The 25,660-nt window shown below is 31.9% G+C and overlaps 2 protein-coding genes across 17 annotated transcripts in view; one reads left to right on the top strand and one right to left on the bottom strand.

The window, feature by feature from the left end:
* LOC126780316 (coiled-coil domain-containing protein AGAP005037) overlaps window positions 1-25,660 on the top strand; it is a 209,533-nt gene that overhangs the window by 149,767 nt on the left and 34,106 nt on the right. The gene's annotated exons all lie outside the window — the stretch shown is intronic.
* Window positions 821-25,660, bottom strand: LOC126780321 (uncharacterized). 5 transcript variants are annotated; one of them, XM_050504701.1, is made up of 9 exons: window positions 25,525-25,660; window positions 11,900-12,036; window positions 10,692-10,954; window positions 6,588-6,708; window positions 3,278-3,371; window positions 2,733-2,826; window positions 1,962-2,603; window positions 1,621-1,799; window positions 821-1,530 (listed from the first exon to the last, which is right to left on the bottom strand). In XM_050504701.1, exons 2-9 carry the CDS (start codon window positions 12,031-12,033, stop codon window positions 1,357-1,359), a joined length of 1,701 nt encoding a protein of 566 aa, XP_050360658.1. In that variant the 5' UTR covers window positions 12,034-12,036; window positions 25,525-25,660; the 3' UTR covers window positions 821-1,356. The 5 variants fall into 5 exon arrangements, with proteins under 5 accessions (XP_050360658.1, XP_050360660.1, XP_050360657.1 ...); XM_050504703.1 differs by having other exon boundaries at window positions 11,900-12,033; window positions 25,525-25,634; XM_050504700.1 differs by having other exon boundaries at window positions 11,900-12,045; window positions 25,525-25,615.

The following is a 25,660-nucleotide window of genomic DNA, read 5'->3' as shown; positions in this document are numbered from 1 at the left end:
ACTGTACTGTAAGAGAAATCTTACACCACCGCTTCCCAAGTGTCCCTATTACACTCCTGACAACACATCTTAAGATTTTAGGTCTCCCCTCATGGTAGATCCGACATATGCAGAATTCAAAGTTTTCTTGAACCGTTATTCTAGGAAAAGAAATTATGTAAATTGCATCATTAAACTCTAAAAATGCATTGTTCAATGAACGTGCTATAAACAATTTTAAATAATAGTTAGCCGAAAAAAAAATATTGCATTAATTAACATGAGATATACAAGTTACATACATATGTATGAACAGTGTATTTAATACTTCCATATATATATAAAAAAAATTGTAAAAAGATATTCCTTCTCATTGTTTAAACAATACGTCTAGCTTACTAAACAATATACTGTATAGTCATCTCAAGGTTATATATCTCAAAGTCAGTCTTAATCTTAATATCAGTGTATATTACAAAACACGGTTGCCCGTTTCGCGGCAAGTCAACATGCCGCAATACTTTGTCATCACATTAAACAAAACCATCGACGGCTTAATACGTTTCAGCGGCGTATTGTTAGCGAAACGTTTGAAATAATATAATAATAGCACATATACCATATATGTCTCTTCGTACTATAATTATATTATGTCTTAATCAAACTGTCTAGAATCTTAGTAAATTTAATTTACTTAATCCTTTGAATAGTTTGCCTTTTGTCGCTTTACCTATTAAGGTTTTGGTTCTGGTTATTGAAGGGACAATGGAAACTCATACATTGTATGGACAGAGGATTACATTTTGTAAAAGGCATATAAGGATAAAGTATTAAAAGGAAATGATATTTAAAAAATATATTTAAAAAAATGGTAACAGGTTGGTAAGAATCCTATAGCTAGTACTAAACAAATTACAAATGTAGTTATCGAGACTATCTTACGACTACAATAAATAAATTGCGATGGCAAGTTTAAAGTACATGCAAAAATATTTTTCCGCCGGCTTAAAAACAATATATAAAAAAAATGAACAGATAAATTGGAAATTAAAAGAAGAAGGTTAATATTAAAGCAAGTTAGGGTAACGATAAAAATACTTCTAAAATTAAAATTATAATCATAATACAATAACGATCAGAAAATATTTTTAGCTAGTTGTTTTTAGCAAAGATAATAAAATTTGGTTAAGTTATGGCTTAAATTGTATATACGTGTTGATGGTATTTATTGTAACGGTGTCTTTAACAAATTAATAATAAATCTTGATCGGTACTGAAAAAGAAATTTGTTTTAAATGGTCGGGCGGTTTTGTACCTTGAAATCCTCTTTGAGAATTTTTATCCACATCACAAACTTAAGCTTCAGTATATGTATATTTAGAATGCGCGACAGATAGGTAATCCCTTATAGTAGTGTGCTCCACTGTAAAGTTTCTTAGGTGTTGATCTCCACGAGAGAACGAGTGCTTTCTTGAAAGGTTCAGGGGTACATCCGCTGCAAACTTGCATCACTGCTTTTACTTCTGCCTCTGCTGGCTCCCTCTCATCGACCTGAAAAGCGAAAGATTTGTAATTTAGAAAAATAAATTTAATCATATTACTTTTTTCAGCATATTAATCTATTATTATGTTAAAGCTTACGTTCTTCCTTTGTAAATTCTGAACTGGTAGATTTCCAACAACGCCAGCTAAGCCATTAAGTAGGGACTGTTGGAACAATATCTCGTCTTCTTTGTCTTCAAGTACATCTGGACTGAGCAAAGCTTCATCCACAATAGATCCGTCCGACAAAGCTACAAGGCCTCGCTTGTCCTTTTTGCCTATTGCACAATACTCATATTATTTTATGCAAGAATTGCGTTAGCTTCATATTTAATAAGCAAAACTTAAATATTGAGTTAAATAAAAAAATATATTTTTAATATTAAATAGCTTAATGAAAAACATATGTAGCAAAATAAAACAAAGTTCGTTGCTTTTACCTGAACTAATTTCCTCAACCAATTCCTTTTCGGGGTTGTCTCTTTTGTCTCGTTTGTGAGAATCTCTTTTGAACAAATTGTGTGAATTGGCGCTATCGTCTATATATTGTACATTAGCGGGATTTAGAAGTGATCCTGATAAAACAACACTGGTACCTTTGCTTGGTCCTAAAGGTCTAGAAGGATATCTTTGACTTTGCTCAATTGGAGATACCGACAAACCGACTAGTGGTACGTGGGCTCCTTGAATATTACCATTAAGATGATTAGTTGGAATAGACTGAATATTGCTTAGAAACTGTTCGGAGACAATTCTATTCCCTAGTTGTCCGTTAGTGTATTCCTGTTGCAGCTGTAGACCGTTAGGAAGTTGGACAGGTATGATTTGTTGTTGAGGATGGGCCAAGTTAAGGTTAGCTGGCCTTTGTAATTGACCTCCAATTAAAAAGTTTCCGTTGCCCAAAGGAGTAGCTGGAGGCAGTGGTGGTTCAGTGACAGCTTCCGTAGAACTGTCGAATGGTGTGCCATCGTGCTTGAAGTGGTGTACGTGATGATGTTTGTGATCCCGGTGAGCTTTCCCAGCAGTCAAAGCGACATGGTATAATTGAAGCATCGTTATCTCACCGATTAGACCTGATTGCTCTGCAATTGAAACATATATTGGTTTTAATTACAATCGTTAATAATATATATTTAACTAAGATTTCCATTTTGAAATTTCAATGATAATGTTCGGTAATTTACGGTATGATATTTGTAAATTATACATACTTATAATTGGTTGCGCCTCGTCCTTTTTGTATAAAAGCGATTGTTCTTGGCCGCTGATCGCAGTTCCGCCGCCTTTTATGATGTGACCAACAAGCTATAAACGATTGTAATAACATAAGAAATAAATACTATTGTAAATATTTGACACAAATAAAATACGAGTTCAAGTGAAACTACTAAGGTGACAAAGATTGTCAAACAGTCTGTGTGTTTCTTCCGGAGCTTTAAAAACAAATAAATACGACAATAATATTTCTATGATTCTATTAGATTGTATTTATTTTTCATATCCGTGATATTGATATTATATAATGCATTTAAATGACATTAATAAACGTTTATATCTACTGGTATAAATAAATAAATTGTCACTGAAGTCAGCCGGATACTGAAACTGTCAAAGCTAACTCACTCCAACTAATTACGTCGCATCGTATGATGCGTGCTTAACTGTATTAAGCAACTTGTCCTCAATTTGATTATATGTTTAATATGATTCATGTTCTCAGAAATATTTTAAATTTATAATAAAAATGACACCTCACCCTATTATGGAAACCTCTTCCAACTCTTTCACCGTTTACCCAAATCTGCCACTCGCCCGTTCTTCCATTCCATGATTGACAAGCGTGGTACCACCTTAAATTACAAATAAATAAAATGCATATAAGTAAATTAATCTTATCATATATATTTTTAAAATGAGCAATTGCATCTCAATATATATTTAAATTACTTATTAGTCATTATTTTGCATTGAAAATGTTTTCCACGTGAAATTAAAGCTTTCAAACAGGACCGCATGCTGAAATATTTTGAAATAAAATATAATGTCTTCGCTGCCCTCTCAGTCTACGTTCGTGATTTGTGGAGGTTTATTTCATATAAATATTATTGAATGGTAAAATTCCTTTCAATAATATAGTATAAAGGCCATTCACGAGTGAAATACCAAACAAATATTTGAAAGAGAGAGTAAAATGATTACCGCAGTAATAGTTGATTATTAATAATAGCTATTTTTATATGCCTTTAAAAGTTTTTAGAATATTAATTAAACCATTTGATTATCCATTCCTAGTTTATTTGTCATTATTTGTGAGTCTATCATAACTATAAAGATAATTACAGTTGTCGTGGCACTTTCCTCATGTTTGCTTTACTGTTACCATCGACGTGTGACATGCTTGCGTTGAGCTTATATTTTGTTTTCCCGGCGTTTTCATCGCGTTAAGCTCTTACAAGTTCGTGCCAGTATCACTACTGCAAACTTGAAGTCTGTGCTGACGTCGTGATCTATTACTTGATATTACTGATTATGGATCATTTATCATTTCCGTGTAATGACTTTAAGCACCAAGATACCGTTTCACAGAATTGATAGTCTTTGTAATTTAAGTTCATATTCATCGTCCTCGTTTATTGCAAAATCAATCAAAGCATATTCAAGCATATACAAGGCTGAGCTTCATTGACTTAAGTAACAATTTGTTAAGATAATACGGCGTCTTAAGTGTTACTTAATCTTACTGTTACTTAGTATAGTGTATAGTTTACATTTATGTTGTTACATCGGCTTAAGATTAATAGACTTTGACACCGTTTGGCTTTTCACCATGAAAGTTGGTACAAATATGGTTCAAATCTGATGAAAATGGTTTTTATACCGTCTATTTTATTGTAACTCGGTATTAGGTGGCGCTATAATACATCTGTTGCTATACCTGTCAACTGATCGCCATGATAAAATGGACATATATACATGGACAGGACAACGTCTTCCGGGTTTCGTTTTCTTTTTTTTATAAACTCCTTAGAAATTACAAACCACATTGATGATATCATTTTAAAATTACATGTAAAACATTTTTTTTGATGTTTGTTATATAATCACAATTCGCAAACCAAAACAAGGATAACAGAGTAATTCACAGCATCAATCACTTTAATTCAGATACGTATTGAGCCAATATGTTTTGAAAATGTTACGAGCAGGTTATTCAATAAATCACATTCAAACGTGAATAGTAAAATTCCTGTAACGCTCATAAAGTAACCGAATATTTAGTTAAAATATAGCTAACACAACTCTTCATGTGCTTAATTTTGATATATAATTCATATCGAGTTCTGCAGTGAAAGAAAATAGGTATTATAAATACAGTTACTTTTTATTTTACTTTTATGAATATCTTTATTTATATTTCGTATGAAATACATAAAATATTTTAATCATATTAATAACGTTTTATGATTGTGAAAAATATTATGTTTTGTAAAAATTAGCATTGACGTAAAACTATCAGGCATAATTTTCTGAACAATAAACTTAATTTTTCTTTCTATGTTCGTTTTTGATTTTATAAACACAATACGAGCAACTTTTACACACTTTAATGTAATTTTAAGCGGCTCTGTCTACATTTGTTTTCAATTACGGTGCTTTTTAACGAGCTCTAATCAAAATATTGGCTTTAACATTAAAAAATGACTTACGCTTATGAAGGATTTTCAGATCAATTTAATATTGCATTAATAATGATACTTATATTTTAAAAATTTTTAGTTTCTTCTATTTACGTTCATTATGAAGCCGAGATGGCCTAGTGGTAAGAACGCGTGAATCTTAACCGATGATCGTGGGTTCAAACCCGGGCAAGCACCACTGAATTTTCATGTGCTTAATTTGTGTTTATAATTCATCTCGTGCTTAACGGTGAACGAAAACATCGTGAGGAAACCTGCATGTGTCTAATTTCATTGAAATTCTGCCACATGTGTATTCTACCAACCCGCATTGGAGCAGCGTGGTGGAATAAGCTCCAAACCTTCTCCTCAAAACGGAGAGGAGGCCTTAGCCCAGCAGTGGGACATTAACAGGCTGTTACTGTTACTGTACTGTACTATTTACGTTATGCATTATTAAATGCGCACTACAAAGGCAAATATAACATGGTAAGCTTTAATTAAAATTTGTAAAAAATATTGTCCTAGCTACTTAATAATAATCTTAGATAATATAGATAATGCTTATATTTGTTGCCAAGATCAATGAAAATTAGGTGTTGACCGTAATTGATTTAACCTTGTACATAAAATCTTATATTCTTGTACATTGCTGTCAATGTAAGCTTTGTCGGTTGCAAATAAATAAAATAAATTTATTTTATTGAACTACAAATTGAGATATAATAATAATAACGATTTATTTATTCAAGTATCAGAGATTCAATTACAAAATTAAAATAATGAACGGGATAAGTTAACAAAAATAAAAAAGGGATATTCAGAGAAATAAACATTAAGTAACGAATTAATCATCTACTGCTACTAATAGTAACTACTGTAATCAGCCGAAACTTTTCACAATCTAGTCTGCTAGATATGGATATAGAAAGAATTTTCCAGTCTTCTAAGCGATTCTGTTCTGAAAACAGTAAATATTTGATACTTCGCTAAACATCAAAACACGGAAGTTTTTGTTTACTTTGTTTCTCTATCAAATACATTTTTATATATAATCATAAAGACATAATTAAATTTTCAATGAAAAATAAAGTTAATTTTCTGTCGATTTATTGATTTAAATTTGTTACAAAGTTATCTTTGAATAACTCTTACCTGCTAGGATACCAAAACAAAAAGATCATTAAACAGAATTCACGTACAGAACAATAAAGCTTCTTGTGAGAAAGCTTTTATTCAAGAAAACGGCGCTTAGTGTCAATAGTTTTGATATAAACGTCAGGAAAACTTTGAACAAATTGATGAAGGTTAATTTTGTTTCCTTATTTTAGTAGCGAAGTTGGCGATCAATTATTTGTATTTGTGTTTATTAAAAGTATATTTACTTACGTATTGAGTTTCAAAGGATAATTGAGTCTGAAGAATGTCTGTCCATGCACAGCCATACTGAAGTAACTCGCTTCTTTGGTGTTCGAAATCCATGCTGAAATTTCCTTTGGACTGTCTCCGACTAAAAAAAGGCTTAACTTTAAAATAATATAATGAATATTGCTCAAAATGTGTCATTATCAAAATGTCTCGAATTTACACATTATTTTATTTCTAATTTATGAACTGTAAATGGTCCTCTCGATGGTAAGAGGTCAGCACTGCACAGATATATTGTCGTTGTAAGAAATATTAACCATATTTTACCTCGGCAATTCGTCACTAACAGTGAATCTGATTATTATGTCTACTGTGACTTGTATTTTGTGCTTGTAAACGATAATAATTTAATATATGATCACTAAACTATATACATATACTTCTGTGTTGTCTTCGAACTCATTTGTATTATAGCTAGGTAGGCCAAAAAGAGCCTGACAAATTTGAAAGGCAAATTAAACAACAAAGATATAGAGGAATCAAAATGTTCAAAGGACATGACAATAGTTTGCAACTTTGAAAATGGAACAGATATTAGCAATATGTTTACTGATACTATAAATGTGAAATTGAGTTTGTTTGTTTATTACTCTTTCACATCTTAACTACATCATAAAATTTTGCAAATTAATCCGTTGTTTATAATTGGGGGGATCCCCAACGAATGAAGCCGCGGGCGGAAACTAGAATACAAAAAAAAACTAGTTTTATTTTAAAATAACTTGTAAGATAAATTACTGAACAGTGTCGTTCATGTTGTAAAGGCGTCTTAAGCCCTCCAATGAAAGTTTTAATATAAAAGACAGTTTTGCGAGCTCGGAGCTATCACACTTCGGTGTGAAAGGTTTTTATCTCAGTTTACTTCTATTAAAAAGAAACGGGCGCTAATCCCCTCTCACTTGGAAACCCTGTGGGTTGGGATACTGAAGGCCGACAACAGGTAATAAACTTGTAAAAAGAATCGCGATTCCTTACAAAGCAGACGTACAAGCGATTAAAATGAAACGAATCCAACCGTTTTCAATTTCTTTTATCGTATAATTATTGAAAACTGTACGGCTGTGTGCATACCTATATACGTTATATTGTTAGAAACGTTCGCTTTTGTTTATTTGATTCAATTGCCTTGTTAGCCTCATAGCTAACTTATGAAAAAGCAAGGGCCTGGGCTTAAGGTTCAGGTCAGGCCAGTAACATGATGTATGGCACTAATTTACAATGGATGGAATGGAATGACTTACAATCAACACATTTTGTATTTATAATGTGTAAAATCTGTTGTTTTTTGTCTAGCATATTTAATACGTAATGACAAATTAATTATTGTACCGAAATACGAATTGTCACAACAGCAAACAAATTCTTTTTTTATTTCTTGCAAACGTTACATGTATTCATTAATACAGGCACACAATTCTAATTATTCCAAATAAGGCATTGCAAGCTAACCTACTAATCTAAATTTATGTAACGAACGAACACAATATTATGTAAATATTATAATTATGTAATAGTAACGACTTGGTAAGTTCAACGTGATTGATTTGCTAGGCAGACTTATGTTATTAATATTATGAATATCAATGACTATTACTACATCATAAGTCGCTCACTTACTACAGCTTTACCTGTAAATGGGTGTCTTCTTCTTTCATATATCAAATCGATGATGACAGAAAGTGAAATCATAATAAAAATACACGCTAAAAAACCTTTATAATTAAAGCCTATTCTGTCCTCATATATTCTATTATAATATAATAAATACAATGCCACAGGACAATCTTTTAGACAGCGTGTTTTTGCTATAAGTTTTTAAAGTGTATTTTGTTTTTTTATTTATTTTATATAATATAAAAATGACTGTACATAGTTTCCTTAATAAACTATACAAATAACAAATATAAATTAAATCTGAAAGCGTAGTCCTTTTAAATAAACATCACTAAGAGGATTAGTGATAATTTCATTAAATGTGTGCTTTATGCAGACTGTAAGTAACACGTTTATTTTATTATAATGCTTTGTATCTCGTTAAATGGAAATATAAATTGCATTTCCTATTAAAAAATATGCTTTGATGTTTTTAAAATAATATAAAGCAAAGTAAAAGCAACTTTAAATGTTGCGACACGTAAAATGTAAGATATAATAACGCCAGAAAGAATATTATAGGTAACAGCCTAGAAATATCCCAATGCTGCGCTATGGCCTACTTTTCTTTTGAGGAGTATTGTTGGAATTTATTCCACCACGCTGCTCACAAGCTGATTGGTGGACACACATGTGGCGGATTCGGTTCAGCAATAGTAAGAGATGAATTATAAACACAAATTAAGTATTGAACTACAACGATGCTTGTCCAGGTTTTAACCCGCCACCTTCGGTTAAGATTCGCGTGATCTAACCGACTATAATAAATGTCCTCTGGACCGATTTCGGCTACGGTAGCCAATCTCAAGAAAGTTTAGTCAACTGCGAAGTGTCCTGCTCAGTGTAATCACTGTAATATGTCTTATTTATTAATTATATTACAGTGCACTAGTGTGTCCGCAAACACAGGTGCACTTTGTATTCCTATATATTATTTATAGAAAGACTTCAGGCGCAGGACCAACGGCTTTACGTGCTTTACGAGGCACGGGAATGTACACACTTCCACCTTCCGGACTGCTACTGAGAATATTCTAAAACAATATTTATAATAACTTTTCATTGGCCCGACCTTACATATAGCCACTAGACCAAAGAGACAGTTAATCGACTGTAATATTTAAACGGAATATAAAAGACATATACAGCACTTTTAAAGAAACTCTTAAAGCAATCTCAAACTCTATCATTTACCAACAAATTGCTCTTAGGATAAATTGTTCAATCTATAGATAAATTTCTTGGTGTATATAAGGTTTGATCACGACTTGGCTTATGCAACTTACCTCAAACTGCCACACAGCATTTTGTAACATGTATCAATAAGTAGCGTAAGTTTATCGCGTGAATAAATTCAATCTTGCAATTAGTGCGTCTAAACCTATTCATACATAATAAGAAGATGTTATTAAAATACGATTTATTATTACATTTATATAGTAACATACTTGATTGTGAAGTCATAAGATTTTTAATCAAAAGCTTTTTAGGTTAAATTTATTTATAAATGTTAACCAGGCCCATTGGTTAGAATACTTGAATCTTAACGATGATTGCGGATTCAAAATCAAACAAGCATGATTAATGTTTATAATTCACCTCGCGCTAGGCGGTGAAAAAAAAAACATCGCGAGGAAACTGTGTGTCGTTTTACTCTTTCGCATGTGTATCCAAACTCACATTGGAGCAGCGTGGTGGAATCGGCTCTAAACCATCACCTCAAAAGGAGAACAGGGAGGATCGCAGTAGTGGGATATTTACTATCACTTTTACTCTTTGACAGCAGTAACTTGAAGATTTTTTTAATAAAAGGTGTCTATTTCATTACCTTGATTCGTTATTTTGAAATGAGATCAAACATTTAAAACCAGTTATAATGTTTCCGTGACGAAGTTACTAAATATGTATACGTTGAGAATTTATTACAACGGAGGTGTGGTGAATTACAACATTAAAATTTAATGGTAAAGTAGACTAACAGTGTAAAGGTTAATCTTTTATAGAGATATGATATCGTTTCGTTGTAATAATATTAATAAATTATCAACATCTGTTACGTCACTACTCAGTTAATAATAATGATTATATGACACACCCGGTTTTACGCCCCGTTGTCTCAATTTATTCGCTCAGTTATCACAAATTATTTTCCGCGAACATTCACACTTAAATTTAACACTGAGAGTAAGTGTTAAAAACAAAATAAATCCAGTGTAAATACACCTTACAAATCAATAACGTCAGTCGCAGTGTGAGAACACCATAAAGGATTATCGCAACTATTTCAAATTCAAAGAGAATTATTAATAACCTACACTCTCAACTTATAAGGTTGTCTAGACATTATTCACATTATAAATACATAGTTTGCAGAAAACATTCATGTCGATATTATTAAATTTAAGAACACACCTGAGTATGAAAACAGGGGGTGGTCTTCTGAGTGGTTGTGGAACTTGGTCCACATACAAAGTGTAAACTCTTTAAGATCCGGAAGTGTTGTTTCATATTCCACGTACTGATAGAATAATTCCTGGTTCATAGATACTTTGTATACACTGCAAGAATCAGATCCAGCTGACGGGGCCGGGTTAAATAGACTCTGTGCTTTGTTCGGTGTAAACGATGGAGGCCTGGACTGAATTGGTCTTCGATTAATTATCTTCAATTGGGAACTGAAATCAAACAGATCCATTGTAATTTTTTGACATATTAACAAAAAGGTTTTATTTAATCTTCTTAAAAAGTTACACCTGTTTTTCATATATACGGATCTTTAACAATTATACATAGATGCTTACAACTATTTATACTAACCATGTACAACCAAAATTAATGAGCCGACCAAATCGTTAGAGAAGTTTTCGAAACACACGACATAAATATATTTATAAATAAAGCACAGGAATTGCTCATTTGATGTAATAATATAAATTATACTTATACGAAAGAGAAATACGGACTGCTGGGTCATAATTACCAAACTTTGAACTAGAATAATAATATTCAAGTTAAAACAACAAATCAAATTTCTCCCTGATCAATATTGTTACTAGATCAAAAATCAACACTGTGGCGGGTGAAATATCAGTTCTAAAAGAGGAATTTCGCAAACTATTCTGCTGACTAAAAACAATAGTTTAATTTTGCAGCTTTCGTAGTTACAGATAATTAAATCGAATCGATATGATGAAAATCTATCTGATGGAAATAAAATCGATATTAAGGTTTAGACAACTTACTATTATTATTAAGGAATCAAGAATTCATTCGTGTATTATTAAAAATATACTTCAAAATAGAATCGATAAACAGATACTCATGTCTATGTAAGTCTAAGCCCGCTGATAACATTGTACTATATCGTACCAAGCAACAATTAGTAAATTGATCCACTGGAAATGACACCTCGGTAACTTTTAATTGTTAAGGCATAAATTTGCGAATGCTACTTAGTTAATCCAGTCTGTTTATAAACTTTTACTGATAAATTCAACATAAAATGTTTCAAATGATTTCTTATCTACGCCATTTTCAACTATTAATTATAAGCTGGTTATTATGTACTGAAGCTCGCTAGAGAGCGCTGTATCATTATATTTAAATTAATATTACATTACCTTGCATCTAAAGACCTTTCAGGTGACTTTAAATAAGTTGAATATACCAGCGACGTATCCGGTATAATAGGATGCCGGTCAGCGTCGCCAGCTATCGCTAACGCTAACGACGCACATAATATTATTATCCGCATCTTCTTCTTCTTCTGAAACAATAGTAACTTGATTATACACACATGTTGCTACATTAATTAATTACATTCATATAGTTACTTACTACATACATATAATAAATAAATTCTTGTAACAATACAAATGAAATGGTACAATTTCAAAGTAGAGAGGAGTTACATAAGCTTTCCTATAATATGTTATAAAAATTAAAATCCATCAATTATTACGTGATTTTGATGATATAATTATACCGATACAAGCGCTTCACCCGCAGCCTTGCGTCATAATTCAAAATTGCTAAATACCAATTTCATACCTCTTTCTTCAAAAAAGAAGAACTTTTACCCTCCTTATCACTACCCTAGGTGTTAAATTATCTTATTAGTTACAAAGTCATTTCAGTTAGTTCCGTATTTATTTGCTTTGACATGCCAAACAGTTCTTCTTTTACTTATACATATTTAAAAATATCGAACAAAAGTTAATATGATATAAATACGATAAACGCCTGTAAATTTTTCACTGTTGGGCTAACGCCTCTTCTTTTGAGAAGAAAGTTAGGAGCTAATTTCACCACGCTGCTCCAATGCACATAAGGTTTTCTCGCAATGTTTTCTATGAGCGCCTTTTTTTTCAATATTATGCAGACCCAAAAATGTGTGATTTTGATATTAACCCTTTTTAATTAGAAAAAAAAACTTATTCGTCAAATCCATTTTCAAATTTTACATAATTGAATAGCCTTAAATTTACTATTTATTATTAGATCGCCTAGTTTAAAATATCTTAGCACGTTTTTCGCGTAGCATATCCGAGAGTGTCAAGTTTATAGCTAGTAAAATGTATGAAAGTTGAGATTAACGAGGTAAAGGCGCGGTTACGGCAGACAGACGGGCGTGGAGGGAAAAGTGGTATTACGTGTAAAACACGCATCCGCGTTCGCCTGTGCACCGCCTCGCTTCACTAACCGCGCGGGTGACCGACATTAGACGTTATTCGAGAAACGCGCAAAATTGCGGCATATTGTACACTGAACGATTACCAAAAATTTATATTACACAATCGAAGGATTGTTATTATTTGATTTTAGAACTTGAAATCTTTTTAGTTTTACGGCTGTTATAATGTTTGTAATATACCATGTACCTATTATGAATCAGAGCCAAGCGGATCCAGTAATAAGAACACGCGGATTTGGCTTCAAGCCCGAGTAAGCACTACTGAATTTTTACGTGTTTAATTCATGTTTAATGTGCTAGACATTCAAGGATAGCATCCTGATGAAACCGGCATATGCCGGATCAAAATCTGTCACATAGATATCCAAATCCTCTCCTGAAAAGCGAGGGATGACATGATACTATTGAGAATTAGAAAGGATTACTCGTGCAGTTTGTTCGATGCGAGTGATTTAAATCGCTGCGAATTAATAAAGATTAAATCAATACTGAAATGGACAGCTTAAAAGCGAAAGAAGACTAACGTTTGAACTAAACAATCTTTATATATATTCATGTTAATTGAATAACGGGAAACACACACATAATAAATACATTTTAATTATAACATTTATTACATACATATGAATGTATCCGCTTTTATAATTATCAACGAATACGATTTATTAACGGTGACGCACATGAGCGGCGATTGCTTCCGGCCTGATAAAAACAAATTATAGGTATTAAGGTAAAATATTTCAATAAGCTTAAAGTATCTAAAGAACCGTCGTGACCCAGTTAATAAGGGATTTTAATCATAGTGCTCCATCGAATCAATGCTAGTACTGTTTGCTTTTACATTTTATTTCTCTCAACTAAAATCTTAATTAAATATTTTATTCTATCTATAAGGGATGAAAGTTCTGCTTTTAGAAAAAAGGAAAATATTTCTGTGATCCTGAATATGAAATTATTGAAATTAAATACTTAACAGTTATAGACAGATACATTACTTATATTTTTTATAATTAAACTTTTACAATTCTATTAATTGTTTGTCAATATTGTAATTAATTTTTAGATCGCAGTGCTAAAAATACATGAATCTAAACCAACCTATCTAATCTAATCTAAAACTAATCTAACCGTTGTGGTGTCAAACTTGGCCAAGTACAGAGTGCGTTTCCAAGTTCTTATTTGTATTTATAATTAAACTTGTGCTGATGAGTTAAGGTAAAAATCGTAACGAGAACTATGTGTGTCGGACGAAATTCTGCGCAATTTCTCAAATATATTTTAATATCTCTGAAACTACTTATTTACTTACATGGCTAAAAATATATTTTTTTTATCAAAATCTGAATAAAATTTTAATTTTAATAATTTCGTTAAGAATTAAAACATTTTAGCATAAAAAAACAGATATATGCTCACAACAAGTTCTCGATACAATTGGAATATAATTTAATCGATATCAAATTATTCGTAAGTATATTTATAAGTTACTTTATAAAAATACTACGTCCACAGTAAAACTGATTGAATCTGATTACTGGTTTTAGTTCAGATGAAAACATCAAAATTAATTACCTACTATGTACTCTACATCCCGAGCAAAATTGATTGATTGTTACTGGTTAATACGCCTGTCATAGACTAAACCGTACTTCAAACAAATCGAATTGTTTTATTCAAATACATTTTTACAAGTATTTTTAAGTCGTCATTCGTTACCATGAGTTCTACCAAAAAAAAAAACAACGTACGCAAATTTTCTATCACACACTTACTTCTCTTTGATGATTAAGTTGAGGTAATTGTTAATCATAACTAGTATATTTTACACGAGATTCAGGAAACGTTCAATTCATGCGTTTCTCTTAGATTCTTACAGTATTTTTTTTTTTTACCTATGAGTTTTCTTTATTGACGAAATTGAAGATTTATAGCGGCAATAAGTATATCGTAAAGATATTTGCTTATACTCAGTACAATACGTGACGCCTAAGTATGCTTCATTAAATTTCGCTTCTAAATTATTTATGATCGTGAAAAACTCGATGATAATGTCGACGATATAACAAAATGATTATATTCTGATTACCTTAATACATCAATATCCATATATTATTAGTACTTAAAAATAATTCGTAATCAAAATTTAAATATAAATTTTGTTAAATGAAATTTCGAAATTATGTTGTCTAATTTAAACCAGTAACAAGAATAATATAAAAGTCGGTTTTATAGGGCTCTGTTTTAAGATCAATTTAGTAAATGGAGATTATATTAGCTGGAAGATTTTTATCGTTTTATTTTTATCATTTATTAACATCTCTGACGCTATTCAGAGTTTGAAATGTAAAATGCATTATGATTTGGCTCAGGACTATTTCCTTTTGAATTACAGTGTCATTTTTAATAAAGAGTAAGTAGCGCTTAACTTGAAAATGAACTTGGGCTTTCAGATAAAATTATCTTCTGATAATTTAAGACTTTCGCGTCATCGCGTTCTCGTCTTTCATAGATTTAATTGCATTATCTGTAAAATAGTCTGGCGAGATATTTATCACAATGCTTATCTATATGTATATATATTTGTGTAAGAGACGAGAAGAAAAAAAAGTCATAGGAAGCCAGGTAGATGGGACACACATAAATCGATAGTTATAATATAAGTAATTATAGTAACCATTATATAGAATTAAATATTTTTAGTAACGAAAAATATAGTATATGCGCCACGCACACACAAAGTAAAGGAAGCAGTGAGCGAGGACGGGGAGGGGTATGACGTTCTTGGAGAGCGTCATGCTGTATGCCGCCATGGCATACAAGTTGATCTTAAACTCGACGCATGCCAATAGCTGTTTCTCATCTGTTTTCATTTTATTCGCAATATTGCATAAAGGCAAACAAGTGAATTGGTCAACTTTGGCTTTGTAAGAAAAATAAACACATTACGGCTATTGCGACACTATGGGATCAAAAAATTTATATTCTTTTTGGCTATAATTACAATGGCTCATGCGTTTTCTGTTTGCAGAATAATAGGTTTATGGATGGCAGATAGATAATTAACAAAGGCTAATAATATAAACTAGCTAATGGTGAAGCGACGAGAATGAATTTTATTCAGTCATTTCGTTTAAATCCAACAAAATAAAATCTCTGCGTTCATATACCAAAGCCTATATTTGGTAAAATGGTATTATTTTATTTTATATAAATCCTTTGATAACAGACATAGTTTTTAGACTTTTGTTATAACGCGAAATAATAAAATTCAATTTCATTGAGTGATTTTTTTACGATATCGATTTCAAGGGCTTACTTGTACAATAACGCATTGTACACACACACGTTACAGCGAGTGTTTTTTAATAAATTCGTTATATCGAAGTATCATGGTCGTATGAATTAATTGTATTTTTGTAGGAAGTCTTTTGGAGCGCTCGTGGGTTTGGTTCGTCGCCACTATACTTAAAGTGCTTCCGTGCTCGATTGAAGGATGCGATTAATGACGCTCGATATTAATCTGTCGGAATAAAATGACACCAATACTCAATCAAGACAATTTCAAAATAATGATAATAATAAAAATCTTTATTGACATCGTTTTTGTACATACATTCAAAGATACCTTAAACTAGGAAGACCCGTGTCTTAGGGGCCAACGCAATCCCGTACAGTGATTACATTGTACATAAAATTACTATGTATTCGTGTAGACTTATTAAAAAAGTTAAAAAATTAAATAAAAATAGTAATAGAACAAAACATACTGTAACATTATAACTAAAATATTATAATAATAGTAGCTTGCTTATTAACATAAAATACATACGGGTAATAATGTGGGTGGTTTTGGCTGTGGATGTGTGTGTGTGTGTGTGTGTGTGTGTGTGTGTGTGTGTGTGTGTGTGTGCGGTGTGTTATGATAGTTACTGTATGAACGTTGGTATGTTGACATGTCTGCATAGGTGTTTTTTTAACTAGTGAAGAAGACTGTTTTTCGTAGTCTAATTATTTATGAGATTTTTAACGGCTTTTTTTAGGATATACTTATTTTATCGGGTTATATTTATGTTGTTGTTTAAACGTTTATATAATAATGGTCCAAGATATATATGTTGCCGATGGGCAAAAAAGTAATTATAGACTTGTTTAAGTTAAGGTTTAATTTGAAGTTTTAACATGAAAATCTCGCAAATTACCCACTTCTAGGCAAAGAACTCTAGTTATTTTAAGAAAAAGGATTAGATGCTCTTTTTTTCAAATTGATGTGAAAATGAATATAATGTTATGTATGTTGGTATCATCATCCAACATCTATTTCTTCATAATGAATACTCCACCTAATCTTAAACACAATTTAAGCACGTTATAATTCACTCAAATTCGATCCCGCAAATTGCCTGTAGTGAGGGCTCAGATTTCCATTCTTGTCTCTCATTACAGCGGACGGTAGAATGGCGAGTTTTCTATCATTAGGATTTAGTTTTTTCTTGTAATTAATTATTTGTTAGGTGTAAAAATATCACGAGGAATGTGTTGGACGTAACGTCATATGATGCATACATCCCGTATAACCCGAAGTAGAGCAGAGTTATATTACGACCTACAAGCGATATTTAATTTCATTTTAGGCTGATGGATATGTAGAAGAATTCTGAACAAGATTTTTATACAATTCTTTGCCCTTTTAAATAGGAAACCAATTCCATTCAAATCACACATACTTTAGCATTGTCGTTGAAGATATGAATATATTACTGTTTTAATAATAATTTTGAAGAATATTTATGTATCGAAGACACCAAGATTTTTATTAGCCCGCCGAATTTCTGTAAAGAAATATTTTTTGCACTAAGTTTATTAATAATAAAATAAAAATATTAAGGTTTTTATCTTCAATTTCCTCATTAAAAAATTCAGGAAGTTACAAGTCGGCTTTCTGCGTTCGGCAGTTGTTTTAGTCGCCCAGAACAAAACGTAAAATTTCACAAAAGTAAAGAAGTGAGATCACTAACACGCGGTCTATTAGTAAGCAAAAACACGTAATAGAAAATCATGTCAATCGGTAACGCTCAGAACGATCAAAGAATGCGCGATGCGAGTTCGAATCGCGTTAGAGAAATTATTCAGACACCTTACGCAATAACGCTTCCGTGCTACTGCTGATCGTTCTCTCCCAGTTTACTGCGATAAAGCTACGGGCACATCTGCGCTATGTTATACATATTATTATTATATATTATGTATTTTATGTTAATAAGAAAACTACTATCAATGTATTTTATAATTGTATGATAATTTAATTGACATTCATTATAATGGTCTAGTCTATATTACCTGTCAGATCCCACCTATCCTATTTCTAACATAAACGTGAGAGTGTATATATTGGTTTTTCTGTATTTCACGCACAAGTGAGGTATGAATGGACATATTTTTTTGTATAGAAATAGTTAAGGTCTTATCCAGATCCCAGGCTACTACCTACATGTCAAGTTTTTTAGTATTAGTCGTGCTAAGACAAACAGACAGACATTATTTTCTGTTACGTGCTTATAATATTAATCTGACGATGATTTCGTTAACCTTTTCGAATAGAAGGCATCTATTTACTTATTTTAGTAAGATAACTTATTAAACCACAATTTCAAACTTGACATATTTGAAAGAGTCACTTAAATTGTTCTTTATATTCATAATATTTTATAATTAAATTGCTGCTTACCCAGTAGGGATTTGTGCAAGGCTGTCTAGGTAGGTACCATCCACTCATCATCCATCCATCCATTGTATACTCCGGTATAAAATAAGTTTCTTTAACCCGAAAATCTAGTACCCAAGGTTGTTGGCGCATTGATGATGTAAGGGATGGTTATTTTGTTATGGTATTACTTACCATCAAGTCCATTCGCCTATTTTAAATAAAAAAATAGAAAAATCTACAGGTTTCTAATAATTATTTCTGGTACGAAAGTTTATCTAAAATTGTTGTGTTCGTACATTCGTATATTGAACGCAATAAAACAGAGAGAAAATCGAGTCGATAACTGGACTTTATTCCTAACGGCGGTAAATGCTTTTAAATTACAATATGAAAGTTGTATAATATTGAAGAAAACGATAGTCTTGAGACGCGACGCTTAAACGAGCTCAAAACATTCTGTTTATAATTATAATTTGTGATAAATATTATTAGTTATCGAAACATATTTTGCACAATCATGAATGTAAGCCGACCGAGATTATACCATTTCAGTTAAAATATATTTTAAGTATATTTTATAAGAATATAAATAATGAATATCAATTTTAGTTCTATTTTAGATTTAATGCGATTGCTTGATTCATTTTATCGAAGTTTAAAAGATCTACGATCTCAAATGTCAGAGTTGTACCTATTATTAATAAACCGAAGCAAAATCTATTTATGGGTATTTTTATAAAATACGAGCTCATTTAATAAATAAAATTATAGTGAATAATTGTATATGAAATCTTATGGTAAAATGCTAAAAACAGCATCCGTACACAATTTTATTTTTGCAATAGTACCGTATCAGGATAACTTTCATTTTGAACATAATTGTTGCATCATAATTTTCTTTTCCTAATATATTATTAGTATTCACGTGTATTATTAAAGTGTAAAGCCCGTCATGTTTGCAATTTTAATCGATGTGGAAGTCTACAAACGCTTTCTTCTCCACGCGTAACGCCGCGGACATGCGCTCGATGACAGTAATTATTACTCGACACGAAACTCGTAAACGTCTTATAATACATCGATGGTCTAGTGGTTAGTTTATGAGACTGTATAAGTCAAACAACTTGGATTCAAATCCTGGGCCGGGCTACAAAAGGTACTATATTTCTTTGTTGAAAATCTCAGTAGGAAACAAAGAGATGGCTGTATTTACCTCGGAAAGCACGTAACGACGTGCCTCTTCGTCTGAACTCTCTCGGGTTGCATTGGATTGTCGTCCCAACGTATTATGTGAGTGCATCTGTCATTTAGGCCGCACTTTGCACAATTATAATATACCCTGTGCAGTAAGTTAATCTTCACTAAGTTTGTCAGACATCATACATCGAAATTGTAATTTATCAAAACTATATAATACTTCAAACATATAATTACTGCGTTTATTTCATTTACTTAAGTAATATTTGATTTCATCAAACATTCTGTTCTAATGCATTGGGTTATTAATGTTTAAAAAGTGAAACTTCTGATATGTTGTTTAAAAAATAATCAATTTCGTTTGAAAATTACCTAAGTTTCTCTTATTTACTTTAAACTAACCAACGTACATGACTATTACGTTATGACGTTAAAACTCGGGGTTTCTATTTTCGCTCGAGGAAGTATTGGAAATAAGACGTCTTTATTGATCTTGATATTATCCCACTGTCCCACTGCTGGGCTAAGGTCTCCTCTCCATTTTGAGGAGAAGGCTTGGAGCTTATTCCACCACGCTGCTCCAATGCGAGTTGGTAGAATACACATGTGGCAGAATTTCAGTTAAATTAGACACATGCAGGTTTCCTCGCGATGTTTTCCTTCACCGTCAATCACGAGATGAATTATATACACAAATTAAGCACATGAATATTCAGTCGTGCTTGCCCGGGTTTGAAGCCACGATCATCGGTTAAGATTCACGCGTTCTTACCACTAGGCCTTCTCGGCTTCATAATTCTGTTATATATTCCATACTTTAAAGGACTTAATATCACTATATGTATTTTCTATTAAATTTGTTTTCTTTTATTTATAACTAGTGCTTCGGCCCCGGCTTCGCTTACGTCATAATTCAGATTTATTAAATATCAGCTTCCAAGGCTCTTTCTTTAAAAATGAAGTATAATCATCCTTTTTATCACACCTTTAGGGGTTACATTTTCAAAAATCCGTCCTTACTGCTAACCTACAGCAGGTAAAAGGAATGAATGTGTAAAAGGAAGAATATGCAATTTTTCAAGGCGCCAGCCTGAGTGGTTTGGACTGTACTTTGATATGTCAGTCAGTTATAAATATATGACCGCCTCGTGGGTCTAGTGGCCAAATATAAGGCCACAGACCCAGAGGTTCAAATCCCAGGCCGGGCCAATAAAAGTTATTGGGTTTTTTTGTCAAAAAATCTCAGTAGCAGCCCGGAGTCTGGAAGTTGCAAGTCTGTGCCCGCCTCTAAAAGCACGTAAAGCCGTTGGTCCTGCGCCTGACTTTTCCGGTCGTACCCGATTGATGTCCCATTGGGATATGAGAGTTAGGGAATTGAGAATGCACCTGTGTTTGCGCACACACTTGTGAACTATAATATGGCCTGCTTAGTTAATCTCAAGAGAGATTAGCCGCCGTGGCCGAAATCGGTCCATAGGACATTATTATTATATGTATAGAAAATATATGAAGCGATGAAATAGTGGTGTGTGTCCCCTTTATTTTAAAATTACTTTAACATGGTGTGTCCATTCTCAATTATACACGTGTTATTTTAAGTGTGAGGTTCATTAATAGCCGAGACACGATCACGTTCATGATGCATGGTGCACGTGCGTGATGCATAGTTTTCAATAAGTTTAGTAAGTAAATAAGGATGAAAATTAAATAAACCATTTAAGCTTGTAGATTAAAAAGAAACATGAAATATGACAAATGAAATTAAAATATATAAAAGCTACACATCACTCATCCGTATTTAGAACAAAAATGAACATTTTTCAATTTCATTAGCCGTTAGAGTGCCTTTAAAACTACTTGACGTAATAAGAACTTCCATTAACATTTTCAAAGGCATCTTCCATAGCGAACTGATTGAATGATAGGAGAACTGTTAATTTGTTTCAACATTTTTATTAATAATAAAGCACTCTGCTTTTTGTCCGCTTGTTTTGTATTTTTTTAAATTATAAGTTAACCTAACTAACTTAACCGATGATCGTGGGTTCAAACCCGGACAAGCACCACTGAGTTTTCATGTGCTAAATTTGTTATTATAATTCATCTCGTGCTTGACGGTGAAGGAAACCTGCATGTGTCGAATTTCACTGAAATTCTGCCACATGTATTCCACCACGCATTGGAGCAGCTTGGTAGAATAAGCTCCAAACCTTCTCTTCAAAACAGAGGAGGCCTTAGCCCAGCAGCGGGACATTCACAGGCTGTTACTGTACTGTAAGTTAATCGATATTGTTATTTCTAATTATAAAGAAAATTAATTAACCCTGTTACATAAACTAGCGACGGTATTATATTATATGTCTTGGTACGAAAAGCGAACAAACTGTTTATGCTTTAACTCGATATTTTAATTTCCGTAGGTACGACGGAAAAAATAAAATAAATTTTATTTTACTCATCATTCATCAATATTTTGTATATCTAACTGCGCATAAACTTCCTGTAACGAATATCTCAAACTTCGAAAGTTTATCGAATCAATCAAATTTATTTCGAAAAACTTATATGTACATCAAGAAGTTGCTTCAAGTTCAAGTTTCCGTTACTCTCGCTGAATCTAAGAGCAAAATTACTTTTAGTTTTGACATTTTATTTAGCTAAATGGCTTAGTAAAATACGATTACAAAATTAATCGATATTACAAACAGAAAATAACCTCCGAAAAACATCTAAAAAAAGTGTTATATAAATGTCAGTTCCAAAAAAGTCATAAGTTTTTACTGAAGTTTTGACAAATTATTTTTCTTATTTTTAGATAGAATGGTCACTGTTAAATTGTTGAGAAGGTTAAATGTTTTTCAAGGTCTCGCAGAGTTATTCTTTTAAACGAGAAGACCGTCAGTGTCAATGTCTATCGATCTATTTAAAGCGATATCCATGTATCAAGTGAATTCAGCATTTCTATCAGAAATAAAACCGGTCGGATACTCGAGGACGGTACCGTTATGGACTCTTAAATACCGAGATGCTATTTTATTATTACTAATGTTGATGTTTAGGTCAGGTTCTCAGACCAGAGTTTCTTTCGACGGTTCTCCTCAGGTTTGGCGTATTTCTTTCCGATCCGTTAGTCGGTTTTTGGCTTTACTTAAGCATGCGTCAATATTAATTGTAAAATACTATTTAATCTTTTTTTTACTATATTTTATATATATTTTTTTTAAATATCGAGCTCTTGTTAACAAAGCCGTAGTTAATACTTTATCTCTTTTTAGAATAATCTTACTTTAAGTCAACTTTCCCTAGTTAAGTTGGAAGAGTAGCGCCTCTCCGAACAGAGCGGCTTTATTAAGAGAGCGCTGCACTGTAATTCTAAACACAGAGCGAAAGCAAGTACTATCTAACTTCCACCCATGTGTGAACATACTAAGCCAATCTATCCTAAAAGCCAAACGTATCTACGTCTATATACCGTCTATATCGGGCTCCATTAAGTACAAGCATTCAGATACGCAGGAAATACGTTAGTGTACACGCAAATACAGGTGTATTTTATTATCCGCCTTACTCTGATGGAACGATAAGCTCTTCCAGGTTTAGATCACTAGTGTAGAAATTATATATTCCTGCATGAATAAGCAAGTACCGACCGTATATCAATTTTGGCCATAATTATATTGCATTGGTAAGCATATACATATTCGGTAATTCGAGAACAAATGCGGCCTAAACGGCTTCTACCTCTAATTGGTCAGACGAAACTACTATTTACCAAATATTTGTAGCTCACTACCACTTTGTTAAACATTTGAGATAGTCATGTGATTAATTATTTATTTCACTATAAGTAATGTTTCCAATTAAACAGTAAATTTACACTATACAAAGTAATTTTAAAGCACACAATCGAATTCGATGATAAAATAATGACCCAAATTACCACTTGCATGCGTCAACAATCCTGTAATTTGTATTAACAAAATAATATCGTATCCATTTGTATCACATTGATTCCGTTTCATCAAATACACTAATTTAATGATATGAAGAGTTTGTTTGAACACGATAATTTTAGAACATATGAAATTCTGATTTGAAAAATATTTTTTTAAATAGCCCATTTATTGAGAAAGCTTATCTATACTTATATTATAAACGCGAAAGTAACTGTGTGCCTGTTAAACTTCACTTTGTCGGAACACGGCAATACAAAGTGAATGTGAACTTACATGGGCAATCTCCAAAAAAATTAGTGTTTATACTTTTTATGTGATAAAATAAAATTAAATAAGCAATATTAATTTTATGCATCTCGGAGACGGATATAATATATATATATATATATATATATATATATATATATATATATATATATATATATATTTTTAATATTCCGTTTTATCTGACGAGCGATAAAGCGGTTTTAATCTGTTGTGATTAAAAAATATATATAAGTATAACAATGATACAAGGTACCGCTATTTGACGGTGAATTGTTTTTGGTGGGTAGTAATCACCTAGGCAGTCTCGCACAGAGCCCTATCAAGAGTATTTATTACATAAGCCAGCAATAAACATAGGCTTTCTTTTTACATCGCAAACATAAAGGAAGCTGTTAATATTTAGTTATAATACGCGTACATAAGCTGTTTTAGAGCTTATAATGGCTGGTTCCATGACATGGTATATTAAGATTTATCTTTTAATCTCAAATTATTAGATTATTATCATTAAATAAATTTATTTCAATTAATATATTTGAACCAAGTAAAAAAATATATTTTAAATTAGTAGTAATTTATAGTACTAATAAAAGTATGACGCTTATAGAATATTTAAAAAAAGACACCCAAATGCATAATGGACTTACGCGCTAATGGTTCCGGGTGTCTTTGGGGGTTGGCTTAGCTGCGCCTATTTATATATTTACAATTATTCTGGGAAAATATTCACTGAATATCCGTTACGGTTCTAATTAAGACAGATAGCGGACAGACCGCGTTGTTAAATACCTCAAAGGCTTTCAAATATTTTGGTAAGAGCAAGGTGATTTTGTGTTATTTTAAAATGATTTAATCGCATTGTTGAATAAATGTTAAAGTAGTGCAGTACTTATATAATCACATTTAAAATCACTTTTTATGTACTACACTACGAATTAATTATATCATTATTTTTATTTTTTTATTCTCGGGCACAAAAAGTAAGATATAGTTTCATCAATCTCCATGCAAACGCCTACTAAGAGATAAATTAATTTTTATTATTGAGCAGTAAATTATAAAACCAACACTTATTTTAATTTATGTATTTTAACTATGTAATGAATTAATCTTTAAACTTTCAAAAGTATTTATTTTGGTTCATTAAATTGCCATCAACAAATTTGATTGTTTGACAATTACAATAAATAACAATCACGGGGAATAATTGATAAAGTAATAGCCAATACTAATATCAGAATGAGCAATCCATTTAAACATTATATCACAGCAATAAAACCACATCAATTTACCTAATAGACATTTAACATTTCGCCGTGCAATCGAAAACAACAAATCGCAAAGCTTTTACAGATAATGAAAAAAAAAAAACTAAATATTATAATAAAATAAATAAAAAAGAATAATATAACGATTATAAAAACTTACGATAAAGCCTCCAAAGCACCGATGAGACGCGCACACGCAACCACAAACACAAGAAGAACTGACCAGTTAGCGGCGTGTGGTCACCAAGCCACCCCACTCACTACCAACAACGCTTAAGATCACCGATAGCGAAGCC

This window comes from Nymphalis io, chromosome Z, assembly GCF_905147045.1.
Source record: "Nymphalis io chromosome Z, ilAglIoxx1.1, whole genome shotgun sequence".
Lineage (NCBI taxonomy): Eukaryota > Metazoa > Arthropoda > Insecta > Lepidoptera > Nymphalidae > Nymphalis > Nymphalis io.
This window is presented reverse-complemented; position numbering and strand designations above follow the sequence as displayed.